We start from the raw sequence: 24,150 nt of genomic DNA on the forward strand, positions 1-24,150 counted from the left end.
GCCCTCCTCTCCCATACACCCCCAACCACTAAGGTGCTCACACAAGGCAACACATCTCCTGCAGCTTCTCCCGGGCTTCAGGGCAGGGGTCGCTGAACTCGATAACCTCAGAGGCAGAGGTTCCCGCTCCTCGTTGTGGGGATGTCAAGACTACTTCTTCCAAATTTGGGGGTTTGCCTGTAGCTGGAGATGAACAGGTTAGGGAGGGTTTTAGAAAATGGTTTCTCAAGACGTCATGTTCACCTGGGGTGAGGGGGCGGGGAGAGCAGGACAGCTGCATCCCTTGAGAATCAAAATAACTGTGGGAATCATTTATGCTTCCAGGGATAAGCATCCCCAGCAGGTCACTGATGAAACAGAGGCGGCGCTCTGTGAGTCAACCGAGTGTGTGTCAGGAACACTCATGCAGAGTGGTGAATCCAGCCACATTTCCCCAAGGGCGGCCTGGTCCTGGGTAGAGACAGCACACACATGGCTGTGGTGGATGCAGAAGGGATTCCCTTGTGACACTTCTGACTTAAGACAAAAAGTCCCAGCTCCATCTCAATGGCTCAATGGCTCAAGGGCTTCAACACTTCTCTGATGCTGGCTTACCTCGGCCTTCGGCAGAGGGCAGAGTACATCAACTGAGACTCAAGACTGTGATGTTTTGCGGGCTTTTGTGTGTGCTTGTGGTAAAATACGTATAACAAAAATTTACCGACTTAAATTTTAAGAGGCAAGTTCAGTGGTATTAAATACATTCACAGTGTTGTGCAACCGTTATCACCATCTATTCCCGTAACTCTTTTTATCTTATAAAATTGAAACTGTAACAATACCCCCCATTCTCCCCTACCCCCAGCCCCTGGCAACTGCCAATCTACTTTCTATCTTTATGATTTTGACTACTCTAAGTACCTCCTATAAGTGGAATCATACAGTATTTGTCTTTTTTGTGACTGGTTTGTTTCATGTAGCATAATGTCCTCATGTTTCACCCATGTTATAACATATTGCAGAATTCCCTTCCTTTTTAAGGCTACATAATATTCCATTATAGGTATAGACCAAATCTTTCTTTTCAATTTTTTAAAATATTTATTTATTTGGCTGTGCCAGGTCTTGGTTGTGGCACTCGGGATCTTCATTGCGGCATGCGGGATCTTTTAGTTGAGGCATGTGGGATCTCGTTCCCTGAACAGGGTTCGAACCAGGGCCCCCTGCATTGGCAGCATGGAGTCAACCACTGGACCACCAGAGAAGTTCCAATGATTGAGTTTTATATGTTGAACCATGCTTGCATTCCAGGAATAAATCCTGTTTAGTGTCATGTTGTATAATCCTTTTATTATGCTGCCGAATTCTGTTTGCTAATATTTTGCTAAGGAATTTTGCATCAATGTTCATCAGGTATATTAGTCTGTAGTCTTCTTCTAGTGTCTTTGGCTCCAATATCAGGGCAATACTGGCCTCACAGAATGAGTTGGGAAGTGTTCCCTCTTCAATTTTGGGGAAAAATTTTAGAACAATTGGCATTAATTCTTCTTTAAATGTTTGGGAGAATTCATCACTGAAGTTATCAGGTCCAGGGATTTTCTTTGTTGGGAGATTTTTGATAACTGATTCAATCTCTTACTATTTATAGGTCTAGTTCAAATTTTCTATTTCTTCATGATTTAGACTAAGTAGGTTTTGTGTTTTAGGAACCTGTCCACTTCATGTAGGTTATCCAATTTGTTGGCATACAGTTAGTTGTTCATAGTACTCTCTGATAATCCCTTTTATTTCTGTAGAATCAGTAGTTGTGTCCCATTTTCAATTCTGATTTTAGGAATTTGAGTCTCCTTTGTTTTTTTCTTAGTCCATCTAGCTAAAGATTTGTCAATTGTGTTGATCTTTCTGAAGCATCAACTTTTGGTTTCATTGATTTTCTGTTGTTTTTATATTGTCTATTTAGTTTATCTCTGCTCTAACCTTTATTTCCTTCCTTCTCTAGCTTTGGGTTTAGTTTAAAGTTCCTTAAGTTGTAAAGTTAGGTTGTTTACTTGAGATCTTTCTTGCCTTTTAATGTAAGCATTAATAGCTATAAATTTTCCCCTTAGCATTGCTTTCATTGTACCCCATAAGTTTTGGTATGCTGTTTTCATTTTCTTTTTTTTTTTTTTTTTTTGCAGTACATGGGCCTCTCCCTGTTGTGGCCTCTCCCGTTGCGGAGCACAGGCTCTGGACACGCAGGCTCAGCGGCCATGGCTCACGGGCCTAGCCACTCCACAGCATGTGGGATCTTCCCAGACCGGGGCACGAACCTGTGTCCCCTGCATCGGCAGGTGGACTCTAAACCACTGTGCCACCAGGGAAGCCCGCTGTTTTCATTTTCATTTGTCTCTAGTATTTTATAGTTTTCCTTGTAATTTCTTCTTTGATCCATTGATTAGGTGTGTGTTATTTAATTTCCACAATTTTGTAAATGTTCCAGTTTTCCTTCTGTTACTGATTTCTAACTTCATCCCATTGTGGTAAGATAAGATACTTTGAGTGAAATCTATTTCTTTTAATCTACTGAGACTTAATTTGTGGCCTAACATATGATCTATCCTAGAAATGTCCCATGTACACTTGAAAAGAATGTGCACTGTTTTTGTTGTTTTGTGTTCTGCATGTGTCTGTTAGATCTAGTTGATTTATTGTGTTGTTTTTTATTTTCTTACTTCTGTCTGTTATTCTATCCATTATTGTGAGTGGGTTATTGATGTCTCCCACTATTACTGTAGAACTACTTGTCTTCAACTGGTCAGGTTTTGCTTCATATATTTTGACAGCCTGTCATTAGGTGCATAAATGTTTATAACTGTTGTATCTTCTTACTGTATTGAAATTTTATTATTATAGAATGTCCTTCTTTGTCTCTTGTAATCTTTTTAAATTTAAAGTCTATTTTATCTGATATTAGTATAGTCACCCCTGCTCTCTTTTGGTTACTATTTGCATGGAATATCTTTTTCCATATTTTCACATTCAAACCCAATTGTGTCTCTGGATCTCAAGTGAGTCTCTTATAGCGTATAGTTGGATCATGAGTTGCTATTCATTCTCCCAATCTCAGTCTTTTGATTACAAAATTTAGCCAATTTACATTTAAAGGAATTACTGATAAGGAGGGACTTGCTTCTGTTACTGTGTTTTTTATTTTCTATATGCCTTATTAGAGTTTTTGTTCTTCATATCCTGCATTACTGTCTTAATTTGTTTTAATTTTTTGTAGTGAAATTTTAAAATTTCTCATTTCCTTTTCTGTATATTGTAGTTATTTTCTTTGTGGTTACCATGGGGATTACAACTTCAATAACGTACAAAACTTCAATAACGTACAAAAACTCTCCTCCTTTACAGCATCATCCCCATCACTGTCAGTTGTTAATGTCCTAAAAATTACATCTTTTTATATCGTATGTCCCAAAACATAAATTAACATTTCTTTTAAATCTTTCAAATTATGTAGAAACTAAGATTTGGAGCTACAAACTAAAGTTAACAGTAATACTGGCTTTTACACTAATTTTTTTCTTTAAATATATTAGTCTCTTAAATCATGTAGAAAAACAAAAAGTGCAGTTACAAACTGCTGTTACAATAATACTAGCTTTTATTCTTTCCTATGTATTACCTTTATTGAGGTCTTTATTTCTCCATATAGCTTTGTGGTTCTCTCTAGTGTCCTTTCATTTCACCTTGCAGGACTACCTTCAGCACTTCCTGCAGCACAGATTTAGTTGTCATGAACTGCCTCAGGTTTTGTATGTCTTAATTTCTTGCTCAGTTTTGAAGCACAGTTTTCCTGAATTCAGGATCGATTCTTAGCTGACAGGTTTTTTCTTTAAGCATTTTGAATGTATTTGCCCTGTACCTTGTATCCTCCAAATTCTGATGAGAAACCTGCTAATGATCTTATTGAAATTCATTGTATGTGAGGATTCACTTCTCTCTTACTGCTTTCAAGATTCTCTTTTCGTCTTTGTCTTTTGAAAGTTTGACGATTAATGTGTCTTGGTGTGGGTTTCTCTGAGTTCATCTTTCTGGGAGCCTGCTGAGTTTCTCTGACGTTTATATTCATGTCTTGCATCAAATTTGGGAAAATTTCAGCCATTATTTCTTAAATATTCTCTCTGCCTCTTTTGATCTCTCTTCCTCTTCTGGGACTCCCACATGCATATGCCACTTGATGGTGTCCCACAGTTCCCTTAGGCTCTGTTCATTTTTCTTCAATCTCTTTTCTTTCTGTTCTTCAGATTCAATAATTTCCATTGTCCTGTCTTCGAGCTGATTCTTTCTTCTGCCTGCTCAAATCTGTGGTGGCAATGTTTTGTGCTTATTTCCATTATTTTCACAGTTATCCCCCATGGCAAGTCTTAGGTGGTATGAGGATATGATGACATAAAATTGTGGAGGTGATCATCCATGGCTGAATTTCCAGAAGCATCTATTCAGGTCCTGCCTGCTTCTGAGCCTCTGCTGCCTACTCAGCTGGAGCCACATGCTCTTCCTTGATATATGTAGGCTCATCTTCACCTTGGACTCAAAAATAAAATGAGTCTTCAGGCCAGGGGCATTGCTTAGGCTCCAACTGAGCCCTGAAGGCCTCAGAATGGAGACTTTCTCACTGTCAGCCAAGCCTCGAGGTTTCTGGTTGCTGCTTGGGTACCATGTCTGATATCTGTCACCTTCAGTGGTTCCTGGTCCCTTTCCTGACTCTTCCAGCCATGAGACCAGAGACTTGACCCTGAGGCCCAACTACCTGCTGGCTGACCTCCTGGAACATCTGCTGGCTTGACAATCCATTTCTGGCCTGCCTCTAGTTGCTTTGGGTCCCCAAGTATGACAACCAGGAACCACTGTTGACAGATTTCTCTCAATTCTCTGCCTGTAAAGTTGGGCTGTGCTCCAGAAATAGCTGTTGTCTGCTCAGGGAGTAGGTCCAACTCCTGGAGCCTGTCTGCTCCAAGTCTGCATGACCCTAGAACTGCAAAGGGGGCCAGCTGGCAAGGTGTGACAGCACGTGTACATGGAACAGATAGCAGAGGTCCCAAACCCAAAGTGACTTAAAACCACAACGACTCTACAATATGTTCTTTAAGCTAGGGTACTTTGGAGTGAAAGTGAGTATAATTAATAGTTATGCCAGGACAACAGCATAAACTGGGACTTTCCTGGGCAAGCTAGGACACACGGTTACTTATAAACTATTAGGGAAGGTTAACCACCCATCCTAGCACACATGTGTGAGAATAATTTCTAAACAGTATCAGGAACCTATAAGAAATGCAGCAGCGTTGAACATCCTAGTGAGAATGATGCAACATCATGGGGTAATCACATCCTTGGGTGGCAGAGGAAAACAGCCACATAGACAAAGAGACCAACAGACATGTAACTTTTGTTTTGGAACAACCTTACTCAAGGCATCACCCCTGAGGTCATTAGGAAGAAAAATCATGAAATCACTGGGTGTCCTGAGGATACTTTGTTTCCCCTCAAAGTGACTGCATTGATTTAGGGCCAGCTCAGGAGGAGATATGATAAACCAGGAGCATATAAAGAGGGATGCTGGAAGTGATGCTCACAGTGACAGAAAATGTGTCATGAGAGGTAAAGAAACAGGGGAAACAAGAGTCTGAGGATGTCACCTCCATCAGGGAAGGTGTTCCTTGTCTTAAAATCCACACATGTACCCACAGCATTCAGAACAGTGACTGGGGCTTCCCTGGTGGTGCAGTGGTTGAGAGTCCGCCTGCCGATGCAGGGGACACGGGTTTGTGCCCCGGTCCAGGAAGATCCCACATGCCGCGGAGCGGCTGGGCCCATGAGCCATGGCCGCTGAGCCTGTGCGTCCGGAGCCTGTGCTCCGCAACGGGAGAGGCCACAACAGTGAGAGGCCCGTGTACCAAAAAAAAGAACAGTGACTGACAACTAGCAATTGTTCAATAAACATTTGTTCACTGACTGAAAGGCTACAGGATCAACTTGATACGGAGAGTGAGACCTGGAAGAAGGCAAATCTCATAGCAACCCGAGGTGGGCTCAGGAATAAAATCCAAGCTTCTCAACTTCTAGCCTTACCTCCAGTGTCTGTGGGAATCACTGGACAGTCTTTGAGCATCCCAAACTTCTGTGGATCCTCCCACCACCACTTTGCGAATACAGTCCCTCCCCTACCCCACCACTCTACCACCACAGCCTTGGGGGCCCTGGAAGTTCCACGAGAGAAAGTTCCTTCTCTGCCCTCTCCAGCCCCAACTCATCTCTCCTCCAAGCTCTGGCTGCACAGTCACTGCTACCCTGTTTGGTCTCACCTGCCACCAGTTCTTTCCTTTAAGCCTTTCCTTCTGCTCTGTGTTTTCTGCAATAGAATAGAAATGGCCTCTATGTCTGTTTTCTGCCCACATAAACTGACGCAGCTGGGGACACACGGTTAGGCTTGGTATCCAAATATGTCCGTTCAGGTACCGGTTCCCCCACTTGCTGGGTGAGTATGGGTAACATAGGTCTCTCTCTGAGAAGAGGGGGTGAGTATGGGATATAATAGGAGGTGGAAGATGTGGGTTTGCTAGGGGTGTTGCCCCAGGTGAGAGGAACCGCATTAACAGAAATGGAGCACTTGTAAACATTCAAACGATGAGACTGCAAAGTGGAGTGACTTGGTTGAGATATGTCACCTTTTATGGGACAGAATCTGTCAATAGCTGCTGGGTCTCCGGCCAGGGCAGCTATATATCCTTCCTGTCAGAAAACCAAATCAAATCATCTCATCAACCTACACAGGAAATCTTCTATCCCCCTCCCCATCCCACCCCCACCACCAAAGGTAGGTCAAAAGGTCTTGCTGGGAATCACTGTTACCTGTTTTTTCTTGACTTCCCTTCCGGTTGAGAGGGAAAAGCTCAGACAGCCAGTAGAGTACTCGTAGACAAGCTGGTAAGGTGAGTTCACTCCCATGGCTGGGATGTTTGTGGAAGAATCTGGAGTGGAACAGATGGGATTCTGCTTTCAATTTTTTTATTTTAATTTTTTTAATCAAAAGTATAATAATGAAGTTTTTGTCCTAGTTGTATGGTAGACCAGATATTCCAAAGTGCCCTGTTGTTACAAAACAACCAATTTCTGGAAGAAAAAGATTTTTTAATGCTGGAGAAGGCTCAGAGTAATTAAGAGAAATCTTTAAAGTTCTCTTCTACGGTGTTCTCCCAGTTCTCACGACTCTCCTGGTTCTGGCTCTGCTTGGCTCTGTCTTGCTACCCACCAACTGGCCCTCCCGATTTACCCCCTCCTCCTGGGTGCTGCCTCTCTCTACCTTGGCATCATTTCCACAAACTCCCCCTTTCAACACCTCACACTGTTCTCATGGCCAACGTCTCAACCTGGGCTCAGCAAAGCTGGAGGGATGGGAGGACAAAATGGAGAACGGAGAGGGGTGAAAGGATGATTCTTGGGGGTGGTCTCAGGAAGGAGCTGAGTTGCAAAGCTGACCCTTGGCTGCCACCTTTTCACGGCGCATTCTTGTAGACCTGTCTGGGGTGGGTACAGTGGATACATACACACATGCCCAGGCCAGACCCTTCCAGGCCTAGAAAAATGAGCCAGGATCCGGTGAGCCAGACTTCACTGACTTACTGAACATGGACTCCAGCGTGGCCTTCATCTTCAGGGTGAGGAGCTCGGTCAATAGGTGGATAGACTGCCTCTGGAACCTGTGCAGGGTCTCCTGGCTGGATGGCCCCGTTGGCCGTGGGTAGGAGAGTGTGTGGAGAATTTGGCCGGCCCAGTGGAAGCGGGCAGCATCGGCAGTGGTAGCACTGGCGGAGGTGGCTTGTTCTGGACAGGGGCCTGCACAGGGGCTGGTTCCATAAGCACCACGGGCGGGGCTCCAATGCTGATCTCCAGGCCCAGGATCTCAGAAGGGGTAGGGATCGTGGGGTCAGTGATCAGCTCCTCCCAGGTAAACTCAAAGATGTTTCTGATGCCCTTGGGTACAGAAATGCCTGCACCCTGGCAGACGATGAGCAGCCTGGAGATGCGGGCCAGCACCTTGGGGTCCATGGCGGTGTATTGCTGGTATAGTTCTCGGTTAGTCTTGATGTCATTCATGGTCCTAGAGCACGCATACTACTAGGTAATACTGTCCATCTCAGACAAGAAGGACCTTCAGCTGTGAGGAGGCAGACACCCTGAGAGCTGAATGAGAGCCAAAGTTCTCACCTAAGGTGAGGCCTTGGGGACAGATGGAATGGAAGTGCTGAAATGGCCCTTACAGGTCATTAAGCCAGGGCATCCTATGCGGGAGGATAAATAATTGGTCACTCTCTCCCACAAAGGGATGCCCCCCCGTCACCCCACTTCCCTTCCTGGGGATGCGTCAGAGACCACGTTAGTGAGTCACTTTGGGAGGGGCCTGGGGATGAGCAGGTTCCCCAAACAGACCCTGGGCTGGAGTAAGGAAAAGGACGGGGAAGGGAAAAATGTTCCATCGCACCTTTTGTAGTCAGAGATCTGAGGGTGGAAGATCTGCTTGTGGTCTCTGAATAAAAACCTGCAAAAACAAAAAGATGTTTCATTGGTTCCTTCTGGGGGTAGGTGATGTGGATGGAAGCTCCTGGTTGCAACGCAAGGATGGGCCTGGATTCAACATGTACATCCAAGGGCGAATGGGAAAGGAGGATGATGAATTTTTTTAGTCCAATGACTAATATCGTTTACCACATCTCCTCAAATCTAGAACTTCTGACAACTCCTGCTACCGCAGCCTTCCAGTCATCAGTTCTACCTGACAACCACTCCCCATGACAACCATCCTGACAACCACTCCCCATGACGTCCATGGCCCTCTTCTCCTGCCAGACAATGCTCATTCTTTCACTCTTCAAACTGTGTCCTCTGGAGCCACCCCAAATTTGCCATTCCAGAACTGCACCCCTGGTGCATACCCTCAGCATTTACAGTGCGGCTGCCCTGGTGTGAAAAGGCTATTATCTTTCTGGTTTCACTGATGAGGAATCGAAGGCTTATAGAGACAGAGCTCTTGGTCACCAGTTGCCTGCCTGCAGACTCTTGGCATAGAGACCTTTCCAAAGACAACACGACTTCCTCACGGGCTTCCAACTGAACTGCCCATCCACCAGCAAAAAAATCTCCTAGGAACAAGAGTCCCACAGAGCAACCCCTTCAGACATTCTGCTGGTTTGCAGATAAACTGGCTTTCTACATCTATTTGCTAACTCCCTGGCATCTCTATTCCTCAGCTTTGGAGACTCAGAAAAATAGGTTCATTTTTGAAATGATAAGTCTACAGAACAAAGAGACCACTCAGAATCTTGGTCATCTGGGCAACCAGCCAGAAGGATCTAACCCTGACCATGCAGGGCAGATCTGCTTTAAAGCCAGGATTCAAATGAAGAGAAGACGAATACAATCCTTTAAATGTTAACTGGTTTGAGGAACCCCACCCCACCCCCTACCAGTTCCTTTCTTGTGAGGTTAATTTTGAAGATATGCCTTACAAACAGATAAAAGCTGGGTTTTAAAACAGCTTTATTGAGATGTAATTCACATACCATACAATTCACCCTTTTTAAAGTGTACAATGGTTTTTAGTATAGTCACAGTTGTGCAACCATCACCATTACCTAATTTTAGAACATTTTTATCACCCCCCCAAAAAAACCCATTAGTACTCTCTCCATTCCTCCTCCCCCCAGGCAACGACTAATCTGCTGTGTGCCTCTATATATCTGCCTGTTCTGGACATTTCATATATATGGAATCACACACTATGTGGTCTTTTGTGACTGGCTTCTTTTACCATCATGTTTTTGAGGTTCATCCAAGTTACAGCATGTATCAGTACTTCACTCATATACTTTATTATATGGAAAGACCACCATTTGTTGATCCATTCAGTATTGTTTGGACACTTCGGTTGTTTCCACTTTTTGGCTATTACGATGGAACATTCAGGTACAAGTTTTTCTGTGAATGGATGCTTTCATTCTCTTGGGTTGATACCCAGGAATAGAATTGCTGGGTCGTATGATAACTCAATGTTTAACGTTTTCGGGAACTACCAGGCTGGTTTCCAAAGTAGCTGCACCATTCTACAGTTCTTTTTACAAAACCTGTAATGTATGAGGTTTTAAATTTCTCCATGTCCTTGTCAACACTTGTTATTATGTCTTTTTGATTTTAGTGCCATCCTAGAGGGTGTGAAGTGGTACTTCATTGTGTTTTTGATTTGCACTTCCCTAACGACTAATGATGTAGAGCACCTTTTCACGTGTTTATTGGCCACTTTTCCACTTTTATATCTTCTTTGGAGAAAAGTCTTTTCAGATTGAACAACAGTTTTTTTTTTTGAAAAGAAATGTCATTTTAAATTAAACGCACAAATAACCTCTATTTGTTACCATGTATTTATCTCTGCAAAACTCAGCTAGAGGTGACCACGTGACTCCATTCTGGCCTATGAGATGCAGGTGGAGCTGTTGGGTGGGATCCTGGATATCTTTTCAAGAAGTCTGTCTGCATGGAGAGAACACTTTTTCTTTACTCACTGCCCTTCTCTTTCTTCTTGTCTGGAATAGATGAGATGGCTGTAACTCTGGCAGCCATATGGAGCCATGAGGTTACCTTGAGGAGGGAAGCCATGCATGAAAGGTGGCAGAGCAGAGGCACAGAGCCTGGACTCCTGCTGACATTGTGGCACCCACACACCGGCACTTAACCACCTGCCTCCAAATTTGTTTCACCTGAGAGAACGAACCCCTCATCTCTTTAAGTCCCTTTATTCAGATCTCTGTTCCTGCAGCCAAATGTGATTCCTGACAGACAACCAGCCGTGTGGGAACAGCATCACTCCCTCCTTTCCATATATCTAATTTTCATTGTCACTCGTCCATTTTTCCATCACTGAGACACAGGCCTTGCCCTCAAGTAGCTCAATGTTCAACAGGCAAAACAGACTTACAAAATTGATATAAGGGTCACATTGCCAAAAAAATGTACAAAGGCCATGAAAACCCAAAGCCAAAAGTCTAAAGGAAGCTGCACTGAAGGCTGTCATAGAAGATGAATAAGAAGTCACCAGGCAGGTAGGAGGGAGAAGGCATTCTTGGTAAAAAGAAGAGTATGTGCAAAGGAACAGAGACATTTAAAGCATGGCAGGTTCAGGGAACCACAAAACACATCAGTATGGTTGGGGCCTTGGGGCTCTATGGGAAAGTAGCAGACAAAGCTGGAAAAGTGTCTAGAATCAAATCATGAAGGGCCTTGCATGCCATGCCAAAGAATTTGCATGCTATGTAATCATATACTCAGTGAAAGTACTCAATGTATCATCTTTAATTGCTAGTTGCATCTCATGTGGTCTCTGCAAACAGAGGGCAAGCATCACGTCTTCTCCCCCTTTTACAGCCTCCACGACACTAAGACACCAAGTAAGCTGCCACATGCCAGAAAGTGAAAAATACTTATAGTATGAAAATCCAACAGATAGCCCAATAGGCCCATGTAGATGGCTATAAACAAAGTTTCAATTAACAATTCCCACAAAGAAATAAAAAGAGCATGGAAGAAGTTTATAAAGGATGTGAAAAATGACGACTCTCATTCCAACATCTTCAAAGTTTTGCGGGCTGTCTCCTCTTGAGGGCAGGACAGAGATGAGGGGAGGAGTGCACACGCACACAGGCTACTATGCCAAGTCTGAGTGCTCTCTGCCAGGCAGAGGGAAATCCAGAAAAGGCAGTGTCACCGGGCGGCTAAGAACTCAGGCCATGTGACCTCGAGCCTCGCACTAGTGGACACTAGGCCCTGCCTCCCAGGACTGTAAGGACTAAATGAGGGCATATGTGTTAAGGATTGGCACAATGCCTAAAAGAGGTAAGTGCTCAATGAATGCTAAGCAGAAAAAGATAATCATTTGAAGTGGTTGAAGAAGGCTGTGCAATGGAAATGACAGAAACTGGTTCAGAAGTAGGTGACTAGTGAACAAGGACAGGAAGAACACTCCAGGTGATGAGAACAGTGCTTGCTCAGGTTGGAGGCTCTAAATTGCCTGGCAAGTTTGGGGAACTGCAAGTAACTTGAGGATGCTACATGTTACTTGGGGGGGCGGGGGGATGTGTGGGAGGGGTGGGCAGCAGCCTGCTGAGAGGAGCTGGTGTAAACCGCTGAACCCTGACTTCATCTTGCAGATGGGAAACCACAGGACTGCTAGCAGAGGTGGCATCTATATTGTAGGGCGCTCCTCCCACAGGCCAGCAGTGTGGTGGGAAGGAGTTTGAGAAATACGACTGCAGTGGGATTAGCCAAGGAGGAGAGCTGTACCCACAGCACCCCAATTTCTGCCTACAGTAAAAAAGCAATTTCCAGCCCATGCACCTGAAAGAGTACTTCAAAAGGCACAGACCCAGCAAACTCCCAGGGGTACACCGTGGGGCGCAAGCAGAACAAGAGTGAAAAGTGGGAAAGTTCTAAACAGGCTTTGGGAAAATCAAGGGCACCCAACGAAGAAGGAAGCTGAGGGGGAAATTCAGGCATGGCTTTGAAAAAGAGAAAAGGGCATGCTTCCTTCTCGTACTGGCACTGATTCAAGAATCCATTTTTGGGTAGAAGTTGTATCCAGCTGTATATTTAAAACCAAAATTAAACTGTGCTCCCTCAAGTAATCTGGTCCTGATTTTCTTTGCTATTTTCTCTAGTCTCCGGCTCTCTCTGGTTTTAACCAGAACGCTTTTGGTAAGGACAGTGAGCAGGCCAGATGTAACCATGTGACTGCCATCTGTGAGTAAGTGCAGCTTCAGGCTGGGACAGGCAAGAGAACAAGCCCGCACCTGATGCACGAAAGACATGGAAATGGAATTAGAAAAACTAATAGACACTGTCCTCTCCATTCAATATATAAAGAACGTTCTGGACAGATGCTTGAATTCTCTAGCAGATGAGAGGAAGAAGGGCTGAGCTATGGAGAGGAGTGGATCTGAGAGGAAGGAGAGGGGGGGTCATGTGCATACGATCAAGCTTAACTGCCTGCTGCCCAGCAAGGTTTGCTCTCGAGACTGCAACCTCAGTCACCGCTCTTCCTCGAGTTGAATCCACTTGCAAACCACCTGCATCCTCCACCAGGGGGATCCACTGTGGCACCAAAGGGCCATTAAGATGAGTCTCCCGGCAAGACCCATCGAGAGACAAAAAAATGATCAACGCTTTGACCCAGTGATTTTAGTTCTGAAAGTAATGCCCAAGGGAACAGTTTTAAAAGGAGGAGGGAAGATAGTTCTTCAAATGTGGTCAAACCAAACAAAAAGATGCTTATAGCCACTTCATTCCTAACAGTGAAATAACGTAGCCAGCCAACAACTGAGGAACTGTTTGACAACGATGCAGATTAATATGAAGTATTAGGCAGCAAAAAAATAACTTGCGCTCAGTTTTGAGAAATGTTAAATTAAAAAAAAACCACACAAATGGTAGGTCTACATTGATTACACATCCCATAAACACCTATGCTGATCATAATTGGAAGCAGAGATACAAAGTCTTTCAGTTTTAAGGTAAAGATGACACTTTAGGAAAGAAGACAACAAACGAGGGCCCCTGAAAAAAAAGCAGCATGTTCTCAGACAGGCTTGTGACCTGGGAGACCTAGGCTGGGAGCAGGGCCCATTCTTGTATTTCCTGGTTTCCGTATCAACCCTGAACAACTGAGACTGTCTGTGCAGAGAGGAGTGGTGTGGGGACTGAGAGGTCAAGAGCTACACCCGTGTTCAAGCTCAGGGAAGCTTACTTGCTGATAACGACCAAATAGAAACAGAACACATCATACCCCAGGGAAGGTTTTTACAACGGGGCAAAACCACCACCTAGCAGATGAGCTTAGAGTTAGAGAGAACATGGCAGTTAGAAATGTAGCGGGGAAAGATGCTGTTTAAATGGAGGGTAGAAAACAAGTAATATTTGTGACCACTCCCATCACTGGACAGACGTACATTTACTGGGCATGGTTACATGAACAGCCGGGATTTACCGAGAAACGGTAACATTAGATCAATACTCAGCCTGGGTGACAGGTTTTCACTAAAACACCCTGATTCTTTCGATTGTTCTGGTTTTCCCATCTTCCTAGACAATGATCTACACCATCCCACCGTTCTCCCCACTCTGCCCTGCCCCCCACACATGCTCTGAACGTTAAGCCAATGTCCGGGTCCACACCAGCAAATGCCTCACCACCTACCAGCAGGGCAGGTGCCAGGACCACGGGAGTTTCATTTTCTCTCATGGTTCTCAGCAGGTTAACAAATTTCTTTTCAATTATCACGACTTGCCTTAGCCATATAGTTTTTTACAGGAACTGCCTGACGTATAACTGACTTAGTTCAATTCACTGGCTGAAAAAAAATTAAACACATATGGCGTGGCTGCTCTGTGTTGTATTAACTGTAAAGACCAGTACCCACGTCCATTCCAAATTCTAAATTCTACTGCCTCATCTGTGTGTCACAAAAAGGTCAGCTGATAGCCATCTCCCAGGTTGCACTATGGCTTTAAGAGGAAATAAATTATCCCACAAGTCTTCAGCAAATGCACCGCTAAACATAGCAGGAATCTCATGTATATGGATTTAAAGTTTCTCCTTTGGGAATTTTGCAAGCAAACAAAATGATTTATTTAGCCAATTCAAACGAACTGTATCAAAACACACAAAGGCATGGAGAAAAGATTACAATGAAAACAAATAATTCAAAGCAATTTCTGATCCAAAATATTTCGCTTAGCTCCACAATGCCACGAATGAGGTGTGGTCATGCTTTCTGATAGATTTCAGCACTGCTAGCTCCCAAGTCAAACAAGCCATAGGAGTAGCGTGAATGCTTAATGTATGCTTGGAAGAGATGTGTTTGCCAACCCTTTAGTTACTAACAGGAGAGTTATGTACAGTCAGACCACAGAACATGTAAAAACAGATCATTTAGAGTTGTGCTGTGCATTCAGTAGCACTAGACTTGTGTCTTTTGAGCATCTGAAATGTGGTATAGTAAGACTAAGGAACTACATTTTATTAAACTTAAAACTTGATAATTCAGTTATTGGCAAACTCTTAAATGTTTTCAGTATGTTTGGATGAACCTGGGTATGTGAATCTACTTTCAAATGTATTTTATGAAATCTAAATACAGATCAAGTATTCCTCATGAAAATTTAGCATCTGAATTAAGATGGGCTGTAAGTGGATACACAGATTTTGAAGACTTGGTGTGAAAAGAAATGCAAAATATCCCATTAAACGTTTTGTATATCGATTAAATGTTGAAATATTTTGGATATACTGGATTCAATAGAGTTGACCCTTGAACAACATGGGTTTGAACTGTGAGGGTCCACTTATGCGCGTATCTTTCAATACTACTACAGCACTACAGGATCCACAGTTGGTTGAAACCAGATACAGAACTGTGGGTACAGAGGGCCGCCTGTGGAACTTGAGCATCCACGGATTTTGGTTTCCATGGCAGGTCCTGGCACATACAGAGGGATGACTGTATACCACAAAATTAATTTCACTTTTTAAATGTGGTTCCTAGAAAACTGAAACTGACACACACAGCTTATACCTCATTTCTACTGGGCAGTGCTACCAGAGCACGGGTCTGCAGCCTAAGAACTCCAGTGCCATCTGCTGGACACACTCCTACAAAACAGGCCCACAAGAAACACTAAAACTGGAATTGTGTTAACGCTGAAGGACCCTGAGTCTGAAATGGAAGAGGATAAAACAACTGGGCTCATAAAACACTCAACATATGCTGTTAAAATGAGATTAGAAAAAGGCTTATACAGTCTTTGAAATCCTAGAGAATATCCAACTTACAGTTATTAGTCGACAGTGACCCTGAGCCAGCATGCACAGGCTGCTCTGCCGTCCAACGTGGGTGCCCTGGGCAAGGACAAAAGGTTATTTGGGGGCCCCTTCCGTGACCACTGCCTCCTATACTCATGTGCTTGTTGCTGCCTGCCTAGTCTTCCCATCCCTTCTCAACACTATGCCTCTCGAGACCTTCTGCTCTACCTTATAAACACAACCTCTTCCCATCTTTCTCTAGTCTATTATTCACCTTCTCTTTTCTTCTATTTTTCCTTATGATTCTAGGATATCTAATAATTGTTTTTTCCTTTCAGTATTCCAATTTTTCTTTTTGTCTCCTCTCCTTTTGTCCTACAAGCTGTTTCAGTTGGTTTTACACTTTTACATTTAAGCCTTTGGTCCATTTTGAGGTGCTTTTGTTTTTTATGTGGTGAGACGTATGAGTCCAAGTCCATTGTTTTGCATGTGGCGAGTCAGCTGTCTCAGAACCATCTGTAGAAGACTGTTCTTTCCCTACTGGATGATTTTGGCACCGTCAAAAAATTAAGTGACCATAGATGTATGGGTTTATTTCTGGACTCTCAACTCTGTTTCAGTGATTTATCAATATGTCTGTACCACATTGTTTTTTTTATAAATTTATTTATTTATATATTTTTGGCTGCGTTAGGTCTTCGTTGCTGCACGCAGGCTTTCTCTAGTTGTGGTGTGCAGGCTTCTCATTGTGGTGGCTTCTCTTGTTGCAGAGCATGGGCTCTAGGGGCCCGGGCTCTAGAGTGCAGACTCAGTAGTTGTGGTGCACAGGCTTAGTTGCTCCGCGGCATGTGGGATCTTCCCGGATCAGGGCTCGAACCCAAGTCCCCTGCATTGGCAGGTGGATTCTTAACCACTGTGCCACCAGGGAAGTCCAGGACCACATTGTTTTGATCCCTGTAGCTTTGTAGTAAGTCTTGAAATCAGGAAGTGAGTCCCCCAACTTTGTTCTTATTCAAAATTGTTTTGAATATTTGATATTCTGGGTCCCTTACAATTCCATATGAATTTTAGGATGAGTTTGTCAATTTCTGCAGAAAAAGGCAGCTGGGTCAGTTGGTTTTCATTTTTGTTAGGAGAGATATTTGCCTGATCAGGCTGACAAAATGACCATTTAATAGGTCTCGCAACTCCACCCTTGATCTGGACTTCAGAGGTTAAGTTTGCAAGAATTTGGAATTTTGTCTATTACTGATCCATACTGGGGCAAAAGACTGAGAGCAGAGGGTGCTGAAGAAAACATGAGTCTGAAGCAAACATGCACCTAAACAATCTGCCACTTAGATATCACGTGACTAGTCACGGACCCTCTCTGTGCTCCCATCAACACCACTGTGCTGTGGGAACAGAGACCACAGGCTCCAGCAGGTGCTTTGAGGACCTGCTCTAACACCTTCTTACAAGACTCACTGGCCTGGGAGGCAGCTGTAACAGCCCTGTGGACCTGGTGGTCAACTTCTACTGCTTGTCTGCAGCTGTGAAGAGAACATTGAGGTGTAGTAGGTAGAGGACGGGAATGGTACAGGCACAGGAAGTCCTTCTGGAGTTCTGCTCACCCACTTGTTAGTAAAGACAAAAGGACCTTGCTGTCCCTCACTCCAGCGCAAGTCCATCCTACCCAGGCTGAGATGACTCAGCTCCCAAGAGAGATCAGGGCCCAGAGCGGGAGAACCAGGGAGGCAGGTGGAGATGAAAATCCAACCCTGGTGGCTAAGGAGCACAGCTCTTACCATGCCCAGCAACCTCCACATGTGCCCATCACTCAATACACACTTAATGAACGCCCACTAAGCGTGGCTGTGATAATCGCCACTCAAAAAGGAGTGATAGTAAGAGCAAGTGACGTCAATGTCTACCTTTCTGGACTGTGAAGTCCTCCCTGGTCTTCCTGTTCATTTCAAATGATATGCTTAATTCTCCATTAGTGTCAGGGTCCTCCTGGAGACTAGATCACTTTGCCTCCCAGTGTACCCTCATGTGCCATCATTTGACAGGCTAAAATTCTTCCTGACAGATGCTCCACCAAATGACCTGGAAGCTGAATGCTTGGAACAAAGACACCTACAAGGTAGTACTGGCAAAAGGAAAGGAGTGGAACCCTTAAATCTGAATAAGTCTTGGGAGTGGGTATGAAGCAGACAGGATTGCAAACACCTTAGTATCAAGTATTACAGAGTATGTTTACTCTACCTCAGCTCACATGTAAATCCAGATGAACTGGTATCTCCATACCAATGAGAATGAAATGAACAGCTAAGTGGCCGGAGTTCCCACAGTACCATTCACTTTCTTCCCTGCTGACAAATACAGCCTGAAGTCTGTATCTTCAGGGAAAAGACAGGAAGAGAAAGTTACAGTTCAGTCCCTAAAGTTAAGTTATTTTCTCTGCTCTGGGAGAGGAAGGCACCATCAATAGTACAGACCCAAGTTACAGTGTTTTTAAGTTCATGTCACTTGTTTATAGTATGAAATCATATCATCCAGAGTTTCAAAAGTGACCGCCTGGGCTTGTGGTAGGCCGCTGGGGGCTGGAGTGGATGATGTATGTGAAGAGCTGGGGTCATGGCTCTGGCCAGGGTGCTGCCCCGGGTCACTCTGTGCAGGTGCAGGTCTGTTCCATGCCTGGCTACTCAGAGAACCAGTTCTTTTTTGGTCCACAAAGTAATTCGATGGTGGGGCAAACTCAGGGTCTCTCTCAGCCCGGAGATCTGATTGCCTCTTCAACCAATACCCAAAGGAAAAGTCTAGTAAAAATAAGAAAGAGTATTATTAGAACTGATGATTGAATCATTGAATGTTTATTGTTATTACTTTTTAATTATTGTATATACTTCTTAAAAGCCGCCTTAAATTCTCTGGAGAACAAGGACAGTAATAACAGAACTATAATACAAGGTATATGCGATGCCTACAAAGGATAAGGAACCAGGCCAAGAAAAAGGAGTGAGAACTTCCATGTGGAGAAAGGTTCAAGGAAGGTTCTGTGGAGAAAGAAGGCTGGCAGGCTCTAGAGACAATGCCAAAAAAGTACTAAAATTGCATGTGAGAGACAAACATAAAAAATCAAGCACTTAAATCATTTGCTTGACATAATGTTACAGGTACTTCATAGCAAAACACAAGTTTTGTCTTTTATTGAGTTTTAGAAGACACAAAAGGCACCTGTCCAGATCTATCTTGGTATTCCATCTCTATTTCTAACAGTAGCACTAACCAAAGGCACTCACCCATCTGCATATCTTTTACTTTAGTCGTGGATCTCATCAGTTCCAACAATTCACGCTAATGTACCACTGAAATGATCTTTTTCAAAAAGACATAAACCAGAGTCTTCTCCCAAAGAGAGGCTGCTGTAGGGACCGTGGTGTATTTACAGAAAAAATTTACAGACAATTCTGCATAACCCAATGGAACCATATGTGAATCCGAGTTAATACACTGGGACACAGACTGTTTTCAACTGAACATAAAAGAGACTGCTAAAAACACGGAATACATTAAAGTACCAAACCTTCATAAGGTTTTAAAAACTGGTTCCTGAAAAACAGCATCCCAGGGGCTTCCCTGGTGGCGCAGCGGTTAAGAATCCGCCTGCCAGTGCAGGGGACACAGGTTCGAGCCCTGGTCCGGGAAGATCCCACATGCCGCGAAGCAACTAAGCCCATGAGCCACAACTACTGAGCCTGCGCTCTAAATCCTGCGAGCCACAACTACTGAGCCCACGTGCCACAACTACTGAAGCCCGCGTGCCTAGAGCCCATGCTCCACAACAAGAGAAGCCACTTCAATGAGAAGCCCATACACCGCAATGAAGAGTACCCCGCTCACTGCAACTTGAGAGAGCCGCGCAGCAATGAAGACCCAAAGCAGCCAAAAATTAAAAACAAAAAACAAAAAAAAAACAGCATCCCAAAGCTGTAAGACCACATGGGGGCAGCGGGAATTTCAGAAACCTTCCCCCAAGTGCTTCTCAAAAAAAAAAAAAAAGAAAGAAACTCATCCTTTAGGCATGACGCCTTGTAGACCCTGGTCTTTTATAATCACACTGTCTAATGCTCCTGGGTATTGAGAAGAAACAAGTTCAACGATGTGGAGAATTCCTTAAGCTTCCAAGGACCAGTAAGACTCACCAGAATCACACTCTGTTCAGGAGAACTGACCCCCTTACCTTTTCCTCTGTCCCACTCCCGGATGTGTGGCACCCCAGGCCGGGTATCCTTCCTCTCCTGAACGATGACTTCGACTTTGCTACTCTGGGCAGCTGTATGAGGAGCTGGCATGACCTCTGGTTCTGGTGGCAATGGCCCAATAACATCTCCATCTATTTTTGGCAATGGAATAAGACTTCATTATAACAAAGCTTAAAACTACTTTAAAAAATTAAATAGAACATGCTCATCCTGAGAGTACAAACAATAACCGGTATTTACTGAGTATCTATCATGTGCCAGGCAGTGGGCTAAGTATTTTGTATACAATAGTTCACTTAACCCTGTAATACCCTAATAAAGTCAGGACTGGTATTCCCACTTTATACCCATTTTATAGATAAAGAAAATTAAGATCAGAAATGCTACACAGGTGGACAGTGACAAGGGCCAGGATTCAAACCCAGGATGGATGGATTTCCAAGTCTCTGTTTGCCACTATGCCACCCTGCTTCCCCTGACCAACAATCGAAGGACCAGAAACCCCCCAATTACTCAACTAAAGTAAGAGTCTCCGACTAAGCAAGGGGACTGAGGGTGATGAAGAGCTGGAGCCTGGCGACAGGCTGTATGCTATTCTATTTTGGCCATATTTTAAAAGAAAATAGATTTTTAAAAAGCACTGGTGGCACTTTACATCTTGTGGAAATGACAGATGTTCAGGAGTACAGCAAAAACAGAGAAACAAAACAGAGTTTAACATGTCACAGGGAGACAGCATTTATACAAAACTAAATGGACCATTTTCCGATTCCCAAGTGTTCTGATCTCCTTCCAAAGCTAAACTGAAGTGTGTTCAGAATTAGAAAATGGCCCGTGGCTTAGCACAGGCTTCCGGGAGAGCTGGAGAAGCTTCTATGTGCCCCTAACACCCACACCCCCTTCTTCCTTTTGGGACTACAGTGCCCCCCAGCTTCAGCTGGATATGTGTCACCTCGTCAGAGAGGCCATTTCCCAGCCTCCCCTGCAGCTAGGGATGGCCCGTGGATTCTGGCCATTGGGATGTAAATCCGTAGGTTGTGTGTGATCCTGACTCACATCCCTAGAATGGAAGCTGGGTCCCCGCCCCTTCTCCCCCAGGGCTGGATCATGAACAGGTGCTGGGGAGCTAGCGACCGTGCAGGTGAGAGGAACCCTCTATGGAATGACAGAAGGATTAAGACAGGAACAGGCCAGGGAAAAGGTGACCGTACAGGGCAGAGCTACTACCTGCCCTGGACACCCACCACCTCTGAGGTGTTAAACTAGAGAAGCAGACGTCCACCTGGTTTGAGCCAGTCTCTGCAGTGTCTCTGTTGGGGAGTTTATCCCAGTCTAGCATAACTCTCACAGTGAGCAAGTCTGACCACAGTACTGAATGGTGCTCCCAGCATTTCAACAGTCCCTTGGTAAGCTGTCTATACCCATATTTGTAAATCCTTTATTTTATTACTTTCTGAATGCACGTCTTCTTTAAAATACATTACTTTATAATAACCAACAAAAACCGCAGCCATAGCAAATGAAAATAGGTCTAAAACATGTACGTGCACAACTAAATTTTATCCTAAAATACCTTTTAATTATTTTACTTAGGTATTTTACTCCTAAGTCTCAGTTACTAAACCATGCTGTTCTATGAAACAACACAATGTACTGCTAATACCCTTGTCTACAGCCTAAAATTTTCTTTGGAGTGTAATTCCATGCCACTTTGGTTATAAAAACTGTTCCTGGCAATATCTCCAAGGTGCACTGCTTGCTTAGAGAATAAAACTAGATGGCTGATTTCCACATTGCCAGTCCTATTATTGAGACATCAACAAAATTTTTCCTTTTGTGGTTTAGAAACACGAGCCAAGATATACCTCTAACTTCTTCCTCTGCTCCATCCTCTTTAGATGTTTTCATCTTTTTTTGTCGGAGTTTGGCAAGTCTTGCTTCTAACATAGCCTTTCTCTTTTCCTTTATATTTTCTCGTTTTGTTCTCTGATCTGTTGTCTGAACAGAACAGAAAATTAGAAAATGATTAGCGTATTCACAATATTTCTGTTGAAAAGGATGAAATAATTAATTTTATTCTAAAAATAGCCTAATTGATTTTCATGCCACCTCTAAGAAGCCATCCTTGAGATCTTCAACATGAAGACCCGTTAAGTCCTCTTACACAAGCCCTCTGATGTCTTCTGAAGTTTAGTAAGAGTTCAGAGTATCCTGGAAGGCTTACCATTCAAGAAAATTCTGTCCTACTCCTTAACCACCCTCTAATAACTTTCTATTTTCTCACCCAGGCCGCTCCAAAAGTGCCATATTTGAAACCAAGTTTAAAACATCAAAGTTATACAAGTTACTTTTGAACAACTATAATCTTAAAGTCTGAAACACCAAAATAATATCGCAATTACCTTTATGAAACCGATAATTGCATTCTGAATAGCAATGTAAATTTCTAATTAATTTACTAGATTTTTTTGCAGTACGGTACAACAAGAAACCCAACCGCTCAAATCTTTAACATCAACTGAGTTTAATTTGTACCTGCTCACGCAGCATTTCTAAAGTTTTCATCTGCTTGTTTCTCAACTCTTTATCTCGGGCAAAGGCAAAGTATCCAACACCAAGTTGCCGGGCCTCTGAAATAAGTCAAAATTATCCAAAAGGTTAGATTTCCCTGATCAGTGAATTAAATTCAGACCAAATTCCTACCACAGCAAAAAGTAACACAATGATGTCTCACACATTTTGTTTTGTTTTTCTAAGAAGCAGCTAAAACAAAAGTTAGAAGTTGTTTCCATCCTGTTTGCCAAGTGACAAATATTCATTAACATTTTAGTCATAGGCTGTCTCCACTTCTCTTGGGGAGCAAACTCGGATTAATAGACCCTCTGTTAGGAAGATACTCCCAATATGAATATTTTTAGGCTATGAAGTGAAAAAAGGGGTATTTTCAATTCCGAAAGCAGAATCTTTTATTTCCACATAAGAGCTGCTGCTTCACGAATACTTCCTTTTATGCTTGTCATTTGTTCAAGATAAAAAAATGATTTAAAAAAGCTGCCAGATGGGGGATTCCCTGGTGGCGCAGTGCTAAGAATCCGCCTGTCAATGAAGGGAACACAGGTTCGAGTCCTGGTCTGGGAAGATCCCACATGCCGCGGAGCAACTAAGCCCGTGTGCCACAACTACTGAGCCCATACGCCTAGAGCCCGTGCTCTGCAATAAGAGAAGCCACCACAATGAGAAGCCCATGCACCGCAACGAAGAGTGGCCCCCGCTCGCCGCAACTAGAGAAAGCCCGTGCACAGCAACAAAGACCCAATGCAGCCAAAAATAAATAAATTAAAAAAAAAAAAAGCTGCCAGATGACTATACCATTTTCACGAATGTCTTCGTAATGTACGGGCCCCATTGGTCTTCTCAGGGACTCCCTCTCTTCTTCCTCCCATTGCTGGCGCTGGAGTTCTTTTCTCATATCTTCAGATAGTAAGGTTTTTTCATTTGCAGGACTAACGAAACTAGGAAAATCGAGCAAAAACCATCTTAGATAAGAGTTGTGACACAGCAATGCTTCAGTTCAGGAGTGCGATCATGGATGAGTAACTCTAGTTATGAAGAAGACAGTTCCTTACAGAGGCTTCTGACCCACAATACCACTGGGAACCTGCAAAAACTATTTTCACCTTTCTTTAATCAAAGCAAGCAACATGTTACATTAGCATAATGAAATCTTGCCTCACCACTCAGACAAATTACTTTCCTTCCCACCCTGGTCTTGGGCTGAATGGAGGGGGCAGGAGAGGCAGAGAGGAGGAACTACGGGCCTCCTGTGGACGGTCTCCCATGCAGGACCTCATGTCCTGTCAGGTGGCTCAGGGCTTCTGCACTTTCTTCCCTGTGCCAAGCCCAGGCCTACCTGAACCTGGATGATGTGGACAAGGTGGACTTTCTCCCAACGCTTTCCACACAACAGCTGCCCTTGGTTAGAATTTTATTCCCTGGGATGTTTTAGCAAGTTACCTCTTGGGTGTGTCTTAGGCA

General features: G+C 43.7%; 2 protein-coding genes across 3 annotated transcripts in view; both read right to left on the minus strand.

Moving 5' to 3' along the window:
• The window catches only part of LOC307192980 (uncharacterized protein C3orf20), a 60,515-nt gene extending 52,345 nt beyond the window's left edge, over positions 1-8,170 (minus strand). Inside the window, 5 exon segments of the mRNA XM_079934353.1 lie at positions 42-183; positions 6,877-6,885; positions 6,888-6,995; positions 7,648-7,752; positions 7,755-8,170. Coding sequence (XP_079790479.1) covers positions 42-183; positions 6,877-6,885; positions 6,888-6,995; positions 7,648-7,752; positions 7,755-8,121 — 731 coding nt within the window. The 5' untranslated portion in view covers positions 8,122-8,170.
• Positions 8,171-8,319: 149 nt separating this feature from the next.
• CCDC174 (coiled-coil domain containing 174) overlaps positions 8,320-24,150 on the minus strand; it is a 32,979-nt gene continuing 17,148 nt past the window's right edge. Inside the window, exons 7-11 of one of the 2 annotated variants that reach the window (XM_079933028.1) lie at positions 23,485-23,627; positions 22,651-22,745; positions 21,981-22,113; positions 20,094-20,246; positions 8,320-8,563 (exon numbers count right to left, since the gene is read on the minus strand). In XM_079933028.1, the coding sequence (XP_079789154.1) occupies positions 8,331-8,563; positions 20,094-20,246; positions 21,981-22,113; positions 22,651-22,745; positions 23,485-23,627 (757 nt within the window). In that variant the 3' untranslated portion in view covers positions 8,320-8,330. Of the gene's footprint in view, positions 8,564-10,190; positions 18,670-20,093; positions 20,247-21,980; positions 22,114-22,650; positions 22,746-23,484; positions 23,628-24,150 lie in introns of those variants that run through there. The other variant, XM_079933027.1, reaches the window with a different exon arrangement.

Source organism: Stenella coeruleoalba (genome assembly GCF_951394435.1).
Source record: "Stenella coeruleoalba genome assembly, chromosome: 10".
Lineage (NCBI taxonomy): Eukaryota > Metazoa > Chordata > Mammalia > Artiodactyla > Delphinidae > Stenella > Stenella coeruleoalba.